The sequence below is a fragment of the Dermacentor variabilis genome, chromosome 8 (assembly GCF_050947875.1).
Source record: "Dermacentor variabilis isolate Ectoservices chromosome 8, ASM5094787v1, whole genome shotgun sequence".
Classification (NCBI taxonomy): domain Eukaryota; kingdom Metazoa; phylum Arthropoda; class Arachnida; order Ixodida; family Ixodidae; genus Dermacentor; species Dermacentor variabilis.
Genome location: NC_134575.1, coordinates 26,512,316 through 26,529,638, shown reverse-complemented (window position 1 = coordinate 26,529,638; position 17,323 = coordinate 26,512,316). Strand labels below are relative to the sequence as shown.

Below are 17,323 nucleotides of genomic sequence, written 5' to 3'. Positions count from 1 at the left end.
CATTACTTTGGTTTTCTGCAGATTAATTTTTAGGCCCACTCTTCTGCTTTGCCTCTCCAGGTCATTGAGCATGCATTGCAATTGGTCCCCTGAGTTACTAAGCAAAATGCATTGCCTGTAGTCAAATGTGTGCTAGTGTTTTTTCTGCGAGCACTTACGTTTTGGATCACCAAGTAAACTAGCACGAATACGATCATGCTGAACATTTACCGGCTTGCTGAACTTGCTGTGCTGACCAAACGTCAACAGCAGGTGCTGCAGTTCAGTTGCAGTACCAATGATACTACCTGGATTTTTGTTTCCAAGTACAGTCTCTATTGAACCCGACTAGAATGTGTGGCTTCATGGTGAGTTAAGTGTCCTTGCAATTTGTTCTTACAAAAAAAAAAAAAGATTGATTTTATGTCAGCTGATCGGACCCAGTTCTCAAACGTCGTCACATTATGCCAGAACGTTTTCTGGAATATGCTTAGCCCTTTGCATTTCCACGCAAGGTGATGAACACTTGAAGTCGCAGGCATACACGTGCACACGTTTCCACACACGTAAACGTGTGCATATGCACAATGTACTATTGTGGGCATAACATACATGAACCGGAGATCGCGAAGAACACCTCTTACATTAAAGTTCTCACATTACTGTGTGTCTGGTTGCCAAAAGGTGGCATAGGACCCGAACTTGGCGTACAAGCCAAAATTGTGCCAAAATGACACAAAGTGGTAGAAGGTGGAACAAAAGATGTAGTTAGCCACAATTTGCTTCTATGTCAGTTGTACATAATAGAACGTAAAATTTATGCAAATACAGTCAACCACAAAAGTTTGTGGACCACGAGATCATGGAAAACGTTGAATTTCCTAGCAGCCTGTAACAGTAGTCGGTAAAATCAAACGTCACAATGTTGTTCACATATACTGGCAGAGGCTGTAAATGCAAATACTAGACTGCGTTGTGAAGCTAGCTTGGATATTCAGCTTTTATTGAGATGTTGTGTTCCGTAAAATTTTGTGGTTGATTGCGCCTTTGCAGATAAGATGGCAGATGCAAGGAGGCCGGAGGCTCGAGGAATTCCACAGATGTCCATGTATCAATTGAGGAATTTTAATATTTCTATGTTTCATAACTTAAGCAACACAAACGGACAAGCCTTTTGCAGCTCTGGCAAGTGCCACTATTGCACAGGTGGCCGCTGCTGCTTGCCGCCGCCACTTGTTTGCTCCCTCCGAACACTGGATTCCACCGGGACTCCCCACTCTCAACTCGGAAAGTTCTTGCTTCAAACTTCCTTCCACAGTTCCACAATTGGCAGTTCGTTCTTCAGTCGCAGGCGTCACCACACATGACGATGCACGGCTCTCTTTCGTTGTCGCTGGCAGAGCACTCTCGACGACGACTTGCAGAGACGCTGCCTGCCTCGTAAAAGGCATGCCGCCCCCTCCAAGTCGTTTTCGCAAATCAGCGGCACGTTCTCGAGCTGGCACAATCTAGCAGTTCCTGTGATCAGCCGAGCACACTATAGCAGTTTTGTGATCAGCCGACAGTTAAAGCAGCTTCTCGAGACACTTGCATGCCTACCCCCCTGCACAACTCAGAGAAAAAGAAGGAAAGAAAGACCGTTGTGGCTATGCAGGTATTTCACCGAGCCGGGCGTAAAAGCTGAAAGTGTTTGAGAACAACACCTTAAGAGTTACTGCGAGCGATCACTCGAGTTCTGTGCTTCGGCAGTTAGATCTTTCCGAGAAACTGGATAAATAAAGTAACAAAGGACAGAGGAAGCGGGGGTGGGGGCAAAGGTGCGAGTGTCTCTGGGCTAACTTGTCGCCTATGGGGGGAAAAAAAATTTCTAGCATGGCCTACGGAGACTAGCTGCACTTCCAACTTGCGAGCGAGCAATCGAGCCAGGCATTAGGCTTCAGACCTGGCTTAGAAGCTGTCAAGCGAAAAGGTTAGCGGGCGCAAGCATAGCCGTGCGACGGCACGGCGTAGGAGGAGGGATTGGGGATGGGGTTTATTTCTACTAGAAAGCTCGTCGACAACCGGAGTCGGTTGCACGTTCCGGAGCGAGAGAAGGCTGTTTGTGCTAGAAAAATGCAGCGAGGCACGACTGAGACATGCCGCGTGAAAAAAGAGCAGAGGTGGTGCTTGCGTGGAGGGAAGAAGCATTACTACGGGCGAAAAATGCACGTCGTAGCTCGCTTGCTTGTAGAGAGAGAGAGAGTGAGAACTAGTCTTTCCTAATGAAAAAAGAAAAAGAGGCGCTAGGAAGATTTAAAAAGTGGAGGAAGAGGAAAGTCCTGTCCGTCACGGCTTGGCGGCGGTGCCATGTTCATACGTTGTTCAGCAGTTTTGTTTGCAAAAAACTTTTCAACAGTGCTCAATTTCTGAAAAAGACGAGAGAAAAAAAAAAAAAGAATTATATGAGCAAGGTAAGAATGGAGGATGACACGGTCTACAACAAGTTGCATGCAATTACTCTGCACAGGCAAACAGACATCAACTACTATATTTAAATGTGTTTTCGAGTTAGTTCAGTACGCACCAAAAGAATCCAAGAACTCTTAATTATGACCTGGCTGGGTTGCAAGCTATTCACAAAATTTTGCAATCTGACTCTGCATCAAGGCTGTGCGAAGCACAGCACTGAGAAGCCACATATCAAGGCAAAATGTGCGTTTGCCATCAAATGGCACTTCACCGCAGCGCACATTTCTATGCCATGAAGTTTTGTTGAGTGCCGAGAATAGGTGCCGAGGATAGTTCCGAGCTGCTTTCTAGAAAGATTTTAACACCATTTTGTGATCACGTGCACAGGTTATATATACATCAGGATTCTCCTCAAGAATCTGGACATCTTGTGATGGATGGCGACAGTGGGGGGAGGAGTACACACAAAACTAAGCCTTTCTCTCTCTTTTCTTTTGTGATACGACCACTCCGCCATTTTGAATTGTAAATTCGCCCATTTTGCATTTTGGACAGAATGACAAAACTGAACCAGTGAAGTTGCCGCAATCGACAAACTTCGCAGGGGACAAAAAAATGCAGAGCTCGCTGCTGTGAAAATGCAAAACGCGCACAGAACACGTGCCAGTGATTCAAATTTGTGTTTTTTTACTACATCTTTGTAGAGAGCGAACTAGAGAACTGCGATTTTCTCAACGTTCACGTCACTTTTCCTTCTAACAATTATCCATGTGATAAAGAAACACTCGAGGATGGCGAAAGAAAAGGAGAAGAGAATAGGAAATTTTGACAGGTGAACCAGAGTGGTGGGCAGAACCCTGATATATATTTATATATATATTATACATCTCTATCCCTTTGTATATGAGTGATGGTGCAAGTTGCATGCAAAGGCAGGTTATGCAATAATACAGTATTCCGAAGTATTGCATCTAGCAGGAGCTGCTACAGAAATTTGGTGCAGGATGTAAGCATAATGCCGTGGACTGGACACTCACACAATTTACACACGCTAGCCCCTCAGAGAAGAAGAATAAAAAAAAAAAAAGAGGAAGAGGCAAAGGGGCTAGGCTTGGCTACTGGCCCTGGCCGCTGCCGCTGCTCTCGTCGGCTTGGCAGCCCAGGCCGTGGGCCCTGAGGATCTCCTTGAAAGTGGTCAGCGCCTTGCGCAGGGTCAGGCAGAAGCCCCGGGAAGCCGGCAGCAGCGGGAAGTCCGGGAATGCACTGCTGCCAGCCACACCGTAGTCACCTGGGAGAGAGAGAGACCAGTCCAGGAAATGCAGGCAAAAGTTGAGGCGGCACACGAGGCTAAAGGGCGTGTTCAAATTTTGGTCAGCATCGGAGGCAGTCTGCATAGATGGCTAACAAGACGGCTTCGAGCCCGAGTGATGGAACGCGCCTGGAATCGTCTGCCGGACGTTGCTGCAATGTGACAACCCCTCGCGTCGACAAGAAAAAAAAAAAAAAAAAAAAAAAAAAACATGGTGGAGCTTGAAGATTCACTTTCGGGTGAATACTTGTCCCTACTCTAGAATTTTTTATTTGCTTATCCTAAAGAAACTTGACTTCTTCGGGGACAGTTTGATGCATTACTAACCTTGTTCGGCAAAGGCTTTTAGTGTTTCGGGAGTGGCCAGGGAACCTGGACAGCTCGTATGCCAAGCATCTGACAGCCTGAGCCAGCTCTCCAGCCGATTTACAAACCTGGAACAAAAAAAGGGGGCAGGCCATAGCTAGCGACATACAAAAAGAAAGAGAGAGAGAGAGAGAGAGAGAGAGAGAGAGAGAGAGAGAGAGAGAGAGAGAGAGAGAGAGAGAGAGAGAGAGAGAAAATCTGAATGCAGAAACACAGCATGCAATGCAAGCACTTACTTCCCTAGTTTTTGTAGTGTAAATGACCACGTGACCAATCTTAGATGCTGCCAATTTTCGTATCTTACCGTCTAGTATTATACTCCATTTGCTTGTGTTACAATTGATGATGAGAAAAATTCAACTGACAATCTCCAAGTTACAAGGTGCCCCAAGTTTGCTGCTATAGCAACAAAGCCAGACGAAAATTGTATAAAATGATAACCATTTCATGATGAACTTCCACCTGGAATGAAAATATCTTCATTATATACCATATTTGTTCAAAACATATATAGTCAAACCAATTTATAACAATATTCAAGTGGCACGAAAATTCCATTGTTGTAACCGATAATTGTTATAACTGGGTTGCAAGAAAAAAAAAAAAACCTAAAAAGGGGATGGCGTAGCTGTTTCGAGAAAACTATAATGGCGGGGAGGTCAGTTCTTCTCCCCACCACCTTTCTTCACCCTGCTTCTGATTGTGTTGACTTGTTTAACTCTCCTTCCTGTGCGCCAGGTTTGTTGCCACATTTGTTGCAGTGAGGATATTTAAGTGGTGTTTGTTTCATTGCGTAGAGCACAGAGTAACAGAGCCATTAACCGACACACCCATAGCAACAGCACAGGTGGCTATATATATAAGCCAATTGGTCAGATAATCTATAGTCAGGAACAGCCTAAGAATTCAAAGGTTATATACACACTCTCCGATTCGAACAAAATGTGCATAGATGAGTCAGCGAATCAGATTAGAACCTGACGTCAAGTGGTTTCGCGTGCTTGAACCAACCGTTTTCTCCGTACAGATTGGTCTTTGCATCACTGGTTTCAAGGTGAAAGCTGAACATCAAGGCAAACTTTATGGGCGGACTCCATCATCAGTGCTCAGCCAAAGATGACATTTTAGCTTGAAGCTACCGTAGCTTTTGTTTCCCAATTAGCCTAACATTTACATTAGCAGAGCAAAATCATTAAGCTGCAAGCAGACTTTAGCTGGCTCGGTTCTCGTTGTGAGGCGAAAAGCAGGTGCGCTGCGTTTTTGTGGGCGGAGCTTGTCTGTAATTCTCGGGTGGTACCGACTACGGCGCCCCGCAACTCGTTTGCGCAAGAGCATGTGCCTATTGCATCTGCGCCTTTACATGGGTGGCAGAAGCCATGAGAAACCATCATAACGGGAGTACTACACTAAAGCGCACCTATCTGCAATGTCCCTGAAGTGCTGTTCGATTTCTTCCTTGAAGACCTCGGGAGGGTTTTGGATCATCCGCCCCATAGACTGCACAAGCTTGAGCACGACCATCTCATTGTACATGCGGCTGTTCTCAGACGCCTGTTGGCACCCCCTCTGCTGCTCGTAGCCAGCCTCGTTGTAGTAGGGCTCCGAGACCAGGATCAAACCTGGAAACGTAAACGAAATAGACTTCAGTATGACAGGACACACACACACACACACACACACACACACACACACACACACACACACACACACACGCACACGCACACGCACACGCACACGCACACACACACACACACACACAAAACAACGGCTCATAAATGATGTCAAAATCATTAAGATAAATGGCTGACTTCTGTAAGATACAGTAGAATCTCATTCATACATTAAAAAAAAACACGAGAAAAAAAGCTACTAACCGGGAAAATGTACAATTCGAAGTAACTAAAAAAAAAGTGACAGACTTAACTATTGTTTACATCTACATAATACGAAGCGTCGCACGAATTGTTGCGGCTTGAGACGCCAAAGCGCCTCAAGCTGGTTTGTGCCTGCTAAATTATCGCCTACTAAAAGCGTGCAATACGCTACCAATGGCACTATGTGCCACGTGCTGTAGAACAGATAGGTGAAGATGCTTATCGCTACAGGTTTGGCAGCGATAGCTGCGTGCAATGAACCGGGCAGAGATTTGCTGGTACTGAAATAAACTGTGCATGCAGTCGTTTCCACGTGAGACGGGTGGCTATATACTGTCCTCGATTGTGCGCGCCTCACGCCTTTTGTTCACAGGGGACCTAGCAGCCGGGAAACGTATACGATCCCAGTCTGCAGCAAGGAACGGCAGCGCATTTCGGTTATCACCTATTAAAAGCATGCGCTACACTTCCGATGGCACCATGCACTGTGAATGCCACGCGTGACGGCCCCAGAGAAGATTTGCTGGTACCGAAATGACAAATTGAGTGCGCGCCGGCGTTTTCATGTGAGACGGGTGGACAAGTATTGCGGTGATCTTAGGCAACTTCTCCAAGCAATTTCAAGTGGTACCAACTCACCCTGTATGGAGATAAGCACCTGCAGAAGGCTTGAGGTTTCTGCTGACCACATTTCCGAGCCCTGGAAGGGGAACAACACAGAGAATAGGATTCCTTCAGCCTCTCCTAGCCGAATGCCGCAGTTTTGCGACACACCTATTAAGCCTCTGAATTGGAACAGGACAATCCAAACAGGACAAAGGGTTCCCAGGAAGACAATGATTTAAAGTGATCAACACTTGTCAAGTAAGGGGTGCCTCTGGATGGAGGCAACGTTTTAACAAAGAGCCAGTAGCAGAAATTTCAAGGTGCCATCGCAGCCAGCCTGATACCATATTTTTTTACTCCACCTTCACTCCCCCCCCCCCCCCCACCCCTGCACACACACACATTTATCAGCAGTCAATTATAATTCGTGCCTGAATGGTATACTGAATGGCCTACTTTAATGTTCTTTTATAGACTATGCCTCACGGATGCGAAAAGAAATGCATAGAGTTTGCCCTTGCCTTGCCACTCCACGTGCCCAAAAGGCTGACACAGACTTTGCCGCCCTCGTAGAGGTTCGGGTTGAGCCGGTCGCTGCAGTACGACACGTAGTGGCACTGAGGTGGCGACTGTGGATACTCGGCCGGCAGCTGGAAGTCGAAGAGGAACAGGCCGTCCTCGTAGGGCGTCCGGCGAGGACCCTTGATCAGCACCGAGTACAGGTCCTGCGTTTTTGGCATCCGCATTGAGGAAACGCGCAGAAAGAGATGGCCAGGAGAGAGGGCAAACAAACACAGAAGCAAGAGAGGCAAAGGAGGGCACCCACAGGGAAAAATCTGCATTAATTTAACGCATCATTATGTTAGCCTTATAGGTTAGCCTAATGGGTTTTTGTATTAGTTTTGGTGTGGAAACTATCAAGCTATAGGAATATGATGTTGTCTCATATGCAGTCTTAGGAGGTCCCGATTCAGTCTCTGACCATGAGATCTCCTTCTGTATACACAAATTTTTGTAATTCATTGTATGCCTAAGTAAAACCACTTCTGACAAGGTTGCACACAATGTATAGTACAGTCCAGTTGGAACACCTGAATTGTAATAACTACACTATAACTGCAACATTTATTTGACTGCGTTGTGAAATAGTGACTGACATCGTGCATTAGACAGACATACAAACAAACAAAATTATCTAAAACCCTTTACAGCACGTCTGAGCTGTCTGTAACTTATAACAGAATACTAATTAGGTGTTCCTTTCAATAATTAACCGTACTGTACATACATGGCACTCGTGGCAACACTGTGATCATAGTCACCTATCAGCTCCAGCACTAGCCCAAAAACTATACTAACACAGGCTATTACTCTGCTACTACTAGTCATAGACTAATGCATCAATACAAGTGTCAATAACCAAATAGGCCAATTAGTTGTATTTGAATTTTTGCTAGGGAGAACATTGACCCTTCCGAGTAGCAAGAGGTCTCTGATGCTGCAAGAACAGTGATATCAAACGCAAAGGAACTCACCATACGATCATCGAAGGCCTTTACGTGAATGCCATCAGGTAGGGAGGACGTGAGAAGCTTGATCTGCGACAAGTCAGGGTTTTGATTACAGCACGGTCATTGTGTTTAAAATGAAAATGCAGTACAATTCCCCAAGGGACAAAGGTGAAGCCTTTTTGGTTGGTGAAGCGACACAAGCGAATTCGACTGTCTTTGCAATGAATCAAATCTCTCGTCACTGGGAGAACTCGTGCACAATGCTTGCGAAACAATTCGACCACGATTCGTTCACTACGAACAGCGCAGCGGTCACGGAACAAACTTTTCAGTGAAAGTAGACAGTTGCATCTACTGTGCATCGCAAAAGCCAGATGGTGCAACGCCGCCATCCTCCCCTTAACTTCCATGTATTCTAGGACATTGTTTTCGAATGCAGCACTAGAGTTTCTAGCACGCTCTAGCAATTGCAACAATACTAATGACAATGCTTTCTCCATTTACTTTGTTTTCCCTTGGCTCAGTGGCCAGACGACAAGTAAAATTACCGTATTTACCCGCGTATAACCCGCCCCTGCGTATAACCCGCACCCCTAACTTTGAACTCGGCGGAAAAAAAAAAAAAAAAAACTCGCGTATAACCCGCACGTTTACCTGAAAAAAAAAATTGAGCGCTAGAAAGATGCAACTCACACTCAGTGATCATTTCGTTTTCAGAACATTTATTCAAACGACCGCCACCACGTCACTGGTTATCCGATTCTTAATCGTCGCCGCTCTCACTACTGCCATCCGAGGCTTCATCGCCACTCTCAAAGACGTAGTCGTCCTCGGAACCATCCAGACTATTACTGATCGCACATTTTTTAAAGCTTTTGCGCACCAAATCGGCCGGTATCGCTTTCCACGCATCCACGATCCACTGGCACAGCAATGGAATATCAGGCCTTCGCACGCGTCCCGTCGGTGTGAGGGCGTACATGCCGTCGGCCATCCACTGGGCATACAGCCGCTTCACGTGTGCCTTGAACGGCTTGTTCAGGCACACGTCGAGTGGCTGTAGCATGGACGTCATGCCGCCAGGTATTATGACGAGGTCGGTGCTGGTCTCGGCAAGGCGAGCCTTCACCGCATCAGTGCAGTGGCCTCTGAAGGAATCTAGTACGAGCATCGACCGGCGTGCCAGCAAGGCACCTGGTCTTCGCTCCCAGATTACTCGAAGCCAGTCACCGACTAGGCCACTGTTCATCCACGAATTTTCTTCCGCACGCACAACGATTCCTGGGGGCAGTGGAATGCTAGGTAGCGTCTTGCGTTTGAAAATCACATACGGGCGCAGTTTCGTGCCGTCAGCCAAAGCGCATAGCATGACTGTGCAGCGCAGCTTGGCATTTCCGCCGGTCAGCACGCTGACTGATTTGGAGCCCTTTTTTTCCATGGTCGTGTCCATCGGCATCTCAAAGTACACAGGTGTTTTATCAGCATTTCCCACCTGAGACAGCAAATAGCTGTGCTCCTTCCGAAGTGCGATCACATATCGTTGAAAGTTCAACAACTTTTCCTCGTAAGCTTCAGGAAGCCGCTGGCACATGGTTGTTCGCCGCCGCATAGAAAATCCATGTCTTCGCATGAAGCGCTGAAGCCATCCACGGCTTGCACGAAACTCACGTGGAATGTTCAATTCCCGGGCCAACTTCAGGGCTTCCATTTGCGCCATCTCAGTCGAAACAGCGTGGCCACGACTTCTCTGCTCCTCAATGAACTTCGCAAGCTGCGTCTCGAGGTGGGGGTACGCGCCAGTCTTCGGACCCCGAAACGCTCGCCTGTTCCGGTTCGTTGCTTCGAGACTCTCTTTTTTCTTCCTCCAGTCGCGAATGCACGACTCGTCGACGTCATGCTGTCTCGCAGCAGCTCTGTTGCCGATTTCTTCGGCAGCGGCTATAATCTTTAGCTTCTCTTTCGCTGTGAAACACTGCCGTCGAGTCGCACTCATGATGCCAAAACAAAGCAGGCAAACAGTGCAAACTGGGGTAAGTACACTAAACAGCGCCTAACGCGAGGCTCAACAATGCTGGCCTTTCGTTGGCCCTTCATCGGCTTGACAAGCGTCGATGACGATGGGGATGGCGGACTACACGGGGAGGCCGCCGCACATTGCGGTGAAGCCGACCCCCCCCCCCTCCCAAGGAAAAAATTCGCAGATAACCCGCACCCCCACTTTTTAAACGCGTTTTTTCACATTTTGGTGCGGGTTATACGCGAATAAATACGGTATGCCAAAGAATGCTATATAACTCGAAGAGGCACTTTTCCTCTAATAAAAGGAAAAAAAAAAGGATATATTTGTGTTTACAATAATTATATTGTTGCTCCAATCTCATTTGTAACCGAGTGAAAAACTGCTATAAATTAGCAGAAAGCTTGCTCTAACTAACAAGCCGGAAAACGGACAACAAACCAGTTCAACTGGCCTGCCATGTTCACCCTGTGATTGAATCTCACCCTCAAACCAACACAGAAACCAAAAAACTAGTGAAAACATAACTGGATGCAAGCTCACCTCTTTCTTGACAACCTTGAAGAAGAGCTTGGGATCGTTTGGCTGCAGTATTGACAGCTTGTACTTGTGGCAGTCTGGCACTATGTCCATCATCGAGAACACTCCTGGAGCACAATGGGCAGAAACCAAATTAGTGGTTGAAAAATCGGCAGACTTTCGCGTCTCTGTCGTCTGTGTTTTTCTTTTTCTGATGCACTACGACTCTTGCCTACATCATGGTATATCAACAAGCCCAATGTGCAACTTTAGACAACACCATTCTGCAACACATATTAGACCCTTGCCCATTTTTCTTGCTAAAAAAAGAAAAAAAAAAACACTTGCGTGCTACATTTGTACAGAACAACATTCATTTGGGCTAGATGGTGCATAATTGAACTAGCAAAGAACAGCGCCAACTATAAGACAATCACGAGTGGGAGAACGACGCTTTCCTAGTTGAAGTATGCACCATCTAGCCCAAATAAATGTTGTTCTCAAACATGTTTCGAAAACGCAGGGTCCTTTTTCATGTGAAAGCACTTAGTGCTTGTCCTGTGTCGTTTTCCCGCTCGTGATTGTCTTACTTGGCGCTGTTCTTTCCTAGTTCCAAGTTACATTTGTACTTTGTTTCGGTGCTTTAATGTCATTTCTACATCTCCACTTTGTACACATAAAATGTGGACCCCTTTGATTTGGGGCATCCTAAAATTGGGCAAATACTGCCAATCAATCGGAGTTATGTTCTAGCATTTTTTCCGCATTTTGTTTAATTCAGCCCACCAGATAAATATCTCAATTTCGTCGGCTCTGTCAGGGTCAAATTAATGGAAGTCGAGTGTAGCTGTGAAAGGAGCTTTCCTGTCAACTGTCACTTACGTTGAATTTTAACGTAGAATCACCGACGCTCAACTTCATAAAAACCAATGCACAGTACGGTCCCCTTCTGGGGAGCACCTAGCCAGTACAGTAAGGCCAATGTGATTGAAATACGCTTACTTTATTGAGAGATGGCTGATAAGATGTGTTAGGCTGACATCTATGCACTAAGAAATAGCCTTCATGCCTTCATGCCATATTTTGTTGTAAGTAAAGCACTGAAAACACACTTACTGCACTTCAATTGCAGTATGTCACACCAAGAAGGCCTGATATATACCTTATGTAATTCAGCTGTAATTGCTAGCCAAACGCAAAAAGGGTGCTGCTTTTTAAAACTGAACCACATTTTATACGAAGAAAGAATAGTTAAGCATCAAAGAGCCACTAGCAAACATTCTTTAATCAAGCTTGAGAAGAACAAAAAAAGACTGCGCCATACCTTGACCCTTGCTATCCTGCTCGCCAGCGGCTTCACTAACAACACCCGAGAGGCTTTCCTCGGATTCCTTCGCCGCGGCTTCGACACTGGCTACGGCTTCCAGAGCTTCGTTCACTTTCTCGACATCCACGTCCGGCTCGGAGGCAGCGTCGCTGGCTGCAATCTCAACTTGTGCTGGCGTCATGCCAAATCGAACCTACGTAACATGGCCAATAAAAGGAGAAGGGAAAAAAATAGAAATGTCAACAAACCACCGCCTTCCCACTTAGAACAGTTTCTAAAAAAACAGCAAATGTTGGCGAGATTGTGCTTTGATGCCATAGTACATTGGTAGAAACAAAGATGAAAGCTGAACTAGGAGAAGAATTAGGAGAAGGATTATCATAACCTTTGTGCCCCCCCCCAAAAAAAAAAGAAAGAAAGAAAGGAAGAAAAAAAAAAACCCCTTTCGAGAAGAAGAGAAAAACATGAAATTAGGATGTCATGTGTTTATTGTTAGTCGTCAAAGAACTTTCATTCGCCATTATTATCAGAAGGAGAGCCGAAATTAGTAATTTCTTGGCACATTCATACAACGCTCCTGGTGAGGGTCATTCTGCCATGGTGATGACTGATGACAGCTCGTTAACTGATGACAGCTAAGAGAATGCAACTTGCCCTTCAGGGAACTGTGTGCACACTTTTGCCCAAGAAATATAGTGCATCAAAAGCAAGAGCAATGACGAAAAGAATATTGAGACCCGTAGCACAAACCTGTAGAACACTTATGAATGGACCTGTGCTGGAAACTTTTGTACAGTCGACTCTCGTTACAACGGGCCCTGATATTCTGATAAAAAATGTTCGTTTTATCCTAAGTCCGTAATACCTGAAATGCCTCACTTCTGAAACTTCGGTCACGATGTGCAACAATGTTATTGCAAAGAGTGAATGACGATCGTCAAAAGTAAAAAACAAACAAACAAAGAAAGTCCCAGTTTCACTCAAGAAGCAAGCGAAGCATCGATTACGATAGCAAAATAGTAGACAGCTATGTGAAGTAAGGATAGTAGTTTTATTGGCCGCATAAAGTTTTAAACATTCACTTGCTAACTAAATTAACAAGTACGGTGTCATGCACACATACGTAAACATGAATACACCTCGCTTGATGACTGTGGAAAGTTGCTGTCAAAACGCTGGCGTGAGGAAGCACGGTAGCAGCAGTGAGCAAATTGACCTTCGTGCTGTCTCTCACTTCAACGCAAACTAAACGTCAAAAGCACAGTGCATACGAAACTATCGGCACTGGGCGCACTTTGTCCATATCGCAGATCGCTTTCAAGATACGCCAAAGCAGCATCCGCCGGAGAACCCCCCTCCCCCCCCAGTGCCTCAGGTGCAAAGAAGACGTGATATGCTTCCTCACTGCCTTCCTGCCTCGCACCTGTGATACTGAGCTGCGATCATCAGCTGACCCTCTCAAGCCAGTTGTCAGCCCGTGTCGACATGGCAAAAGTGTTTTATACGCCTGATTTTGACGAAAATTGCTAAATTTGTCTGGTGTAGCACAGCCTGTTAAAAGCGAACTTCATTGCATTAATAAAATAGGTAGAGCAAAATAAGGTTGAAATATGGTCCATTATAAGCGAAAGTCTGTTGTACATGGGTCCGTTGTAATGAGTGTAGACTGTAATACAAGTGAGGTTTCAGTAAAACGAATTGGAAGGCAGACTGCTGGGTGTTGTTTGCTTTCTGCATCAACATGATGTCGTGCAGCAGGTTCACTCCTTACAGTATTTTTCGCAATGTTTCACATCAGGCATACTTATAAAGTGGCTGGACAGGTGCTTTGTAAGTACACTGGACATTAAATGGTTGACGTTCTCGCATCTGATATATTCCCGAAGAGAGTTCTTGCACGGCATTGACATACTGTAAACTTGAAAAAACTCACTGAAGAAGTGGGAAGAAAAAAAAAGGGAAAATAGTTCTGCAGCAGCATGCTTTTCATGATTCTCGAATTGCCAGAACTGTGGCAAAACTACCACATTTGTTCGAATCTAGGCCAATAGTTTTTTTTCAAATAATCATATACCAAATTCTAGGGTCAGCTTAGATTTGAGGATTTTAAGAAAACGTGCCAGTTTGTAATTGAAAATGTTAAATACGGTGCATGGTTAGCGCCGTCTGGAAAAGTCAGTATCGCAACCGCTACTAGCCGAACCATTAGCCAACCCAAGTACACAAGCGACATCGCCATTTTGATATGTGTCATATCGGTATGGTGGCTAAGTATCGGTGTGCGGCGTGGCGTTATTGTAATGGCACTAAACAAGTGATGCCACAAACGAAAAGTTGTGGTAGCCGCAGAGGCATCGTCAAACGTTCAAGCAGGGCGGGACTTCAGCATTGATGAGAAAAACGACCCATTTTGTGTGTGCCGCAACAAAGAGATGATGGCGATAAGAAAGATAAGCATGCAATAACAGAGAGGAGCTATCCAGGAAGATCGTGCCGCGTTTCGGCATGTACAAGCCGTACGAACATGAGTGGGCGCACGGATGCGTTGCGAGGGAAGCAGCAATGATGACTTAGAGTGAGCTCGGCATATTCATATTAAATACAATACTGTTTTCATTTTGTGAGCGCTGTCCTCACTTTGTTGTTCAGCTTACATTCGAGGTAAGTTTTTCATTTTTTTCTGGTTTTGGACATTCGGGGGCCGGGTTAGAATCAGTGCCAGCCTAGATTCGAGTAAATAAGCAAATTTTTTACTCAGCAGAATAATTTGGCACCTAAAGACACGGGGCTGAATGAACTCTACGAATTTGCGCGGCCCACCTGTACGTCCTCGTGAGCCCTCAGCAGCCTGGCCTTGAGGATGGCACACAGCTGCTGGCAGATGTTGCGTGGCTCCAGCGAGCCGACCCCGCTGCCTTCCAGCCGGCAGCTGACGCTCGTGGGCTTCCGCAGCTGCGGGGCCATCGGATACTGTGGCTGGGCAGCGGTCTCTTCCTTGGTTGGCTGTGTTGGCGACAGCGCACCTTCCGATGCCTGCTACGACGTGCAATGTACAGAACAAAAGTATGAGTTGCCCTGTATTGAAGTGGTCCACTTCTGTTGCATCTTTTATGAACATGCAGAGGCGTTAAACTAGCACCCAAAAAAAAAAGGTGGCAAAGACAAGCAAGAAGATAATTTTACAGTGGGAGTAAAAGCAGCGTTTGCTCCACTGAAGAGTTACTACCTAATGTACTGAGTTCAACAGAAATTTGTAGGGTAGAGGAACGATTGCAAAAGAAAAAGCTGCCATATACCTGAAAGCAGATTGCTAGTTTCCTGAAAAACACATTTTGCGGGTGAAGATAAAGCTTGGTCCTGGCCTAGATAAGGGTGCAGCACCAGTGCCTCATCAGTGACTGAAAGTTCAGTTTGGTTGGTTGGTTGACTGACTGACTGATTGATTGGAGGGGGTTAGTGATGCAAGCCAACAAAGAGTCTACGAGAGACATTGCGGGGGAGGGCTGTGAAATAATTCTAACCGCCCGAGGATTGATGTGCAACCCAGAGCACGGAACACAAGGTTATTTTCCTTCACTAAACTCCCACTGGAATGTGGCCAGTGTGAATGGGAATCGAACCTGGAACCTTGTGGTACTCAGCAGCAGAATGCCACTGTTACTAAGCTGCCATGGCAGGTACTGAAAAGCTTCATTTGACAATGCCAAAAAACTGTTGTACCTGCAAGGTAATTTGGCACTTGACAGGAGCCTCCTAGGAACGAAGCCACCTTCCCCAAGGTGTCCCAGCGATCACCGATAGCAAACTTGTTTTGAAAACATTACCTAGCATCAGAATCTTTATGCTAACTGCAGCTCATTGTGGTTGCATTCTGCTGTCTCGTAACATGTCCCCTCTGCCACACGAACTCTGGGGGCAGCACAAAACAAAGTGGCTGCACGCACCTGCAGCTGCTCGTTGATGACATTTTCCTCGGGGATGTCGGGCGTGCCCAGCTCGTCGTGCAAGGCGGCGTCCAGGGAGGCCGAGAAGAGGCGCGTGATCTGCTCGGACATGTGCTGGGGGCTGTTGATGCGGCCCCGCTGCCGGATGCGCTCCACCAGCACGTGCAGGTGCCGCTGCTGGAAGTAGTTGGTTCCCAGCAGCTGGTCGAAGTGCCTGGGTGGGGGAGGCGCCCGAGGAGAAGACGAGAAAGGATAGCAGCCACTCAGTGAGCGTGAATTCTGGATTGAGCTATAGACCGGCTGATTGCCAGCTGGACTGATGGAAAACTTGGCTGACTCATAGATACACTGATCTATGAGTCAACTGACTGAATAACTTGACAGATTGACAGTTAGGCTGACTGACCAACTGATGGACTGGCCAGCTGTTTGAGTTACAAGCCAACTGACTGATTGACAGACGATTTGGAGGATTGCCTAATCAGTTTGCCGATCCACTGATTACCACATTCTGTGATTTACAATGTGATTGCTGGTCTTGCTGAGCATCTGATTTGCTGACCGATTCATCAATTGACTCGCTGATCAACCATTTGGTTGACTGATCATCTGACACATTTGTTGACCGACTGATTGACTGATTGATGTACTCTTCGACAGATCAGGTCATCAACTGACTGACCCATTTGGCGGTTGACTCATTCGCCGATGGTTATTTGCCGAGTGATTCGCACGTTGCTTCAATGACCAAGTGATTGACGAGCTGACTGACTATTGATTTACCAACTGACTGATTGGTAAGCCGGCTGATTTACTGGCTGACTGAGCTAGTGTTACAACACGCTACATTTAGGCCATACACGAAGAGGGCAAGTTCAGGAAACGGGAAAATCTTCAGTTGCCACATATTTAGAGACACCACATGAGAAAAGCTCTGGACAAAATTTCCTGTGCAAGCAACTCTGAGCATGCTAGGGCGAACTTTTACGCCAGCCCGAATCTTTGAGCTCCTCAATGCGCAACGATTACAGGGAGGCCCCTCAAGGTCTTCGCTACTCACTTGCAGTGCCTGTACAGCTCGAGGAGCCTACGGATGACCGAGCACGACTGCTGCCCGGGGTTCTGCGTGAACGTCTCTTCTAGCCGAGCCATGCTGAGCCGCAGGAGCTCAATCTGCCCCTGCATCTTGGTGCGCAGGCTCTGCGGGTCCGAAAGGTCAACCGGAGCTTCAGCCGCAGCCGCGGCTGTGGCCACGGCAGCGGGGGCCTCGTTCTTGGCACCGTCGCCATCGATGGGCGGCGGTTCGATGAGTTCCGATGGGGCATTTGCATCGTCTGGGGACATCCTGTGCAAAAGCCCATTGACAAGACGTTCTTTTTTTTTTTCAAAGAGAGGGGAATGGGGGGGGGAAAGAAGCGGGTGG

The 17,323-nt window shown here is 46.5% G+C and overlaps 1 protein-coding gene across 3 annotated transcripts in view; it reads right to left on the bottom strand.

Moving 5' to 3' along the window:
- Positions 1–1,082: 1,082 nt before the first annotated feature.
- LOC142589881 ((E3-independent) E2 ubiquitin-conjugating enzyme UBE2O) overlaps positions 1,083–17,323 on the bottom strand; it is a 40,739-nt gene continuing 24,498 nt past the window's right edge. For 2 of the 3 annotated variants that reach the window (XM_075701532.1, XM_075701534.1), the window contains exons 14-25: positions 16,961–17,245; positions 15,901–16,114; positions 14,777–14,992; positions 11,954–12,149; positions 10,654–10,757; positions 8,118–8,180; positions 7,104–7,307; positions 6,616–6,676; positions 5,520–5,721; positions 4,064–4,170; positions 3,465–3,715; positions 1,083–2,384 (exon numbers count right to left, since the gene is read on the bottom strand). In XM_075701532.1, the coding sequence (XP_075557647.1) occupies positions 3,543–3,715; positions 4,064–4,170; positions 5,520–5,721; positions 6,616–6,676; positions 7,104–7,307; positions 8,118–8,180; positions 10,654–10,757; positions 11,954–12,149; positions 14,777–14,992; positions 15,901–16,114; positions 16,961–17,245 (1,825 nt within the window). In that variant the 3' untranslated portion in view covers positions 1,083–2,384; positions 3,465–3,542. The remainder of the gene's footprint in view (positions 2,385–3,464; positions 3,716–4,063; positions 4,171–5,519; positions 5,722–6,615; positions 6,677–7,103; positions 7,308–8,117; positions 8,181–10,653; positions 10,758–11,953; positions 12,150–14,776; positions 14,993–15,900; positions 16,115–16,960; positions 17,246–17,323) is intronic. The other variant, XM_075701533.1, reaches the window with a different exon arrangement.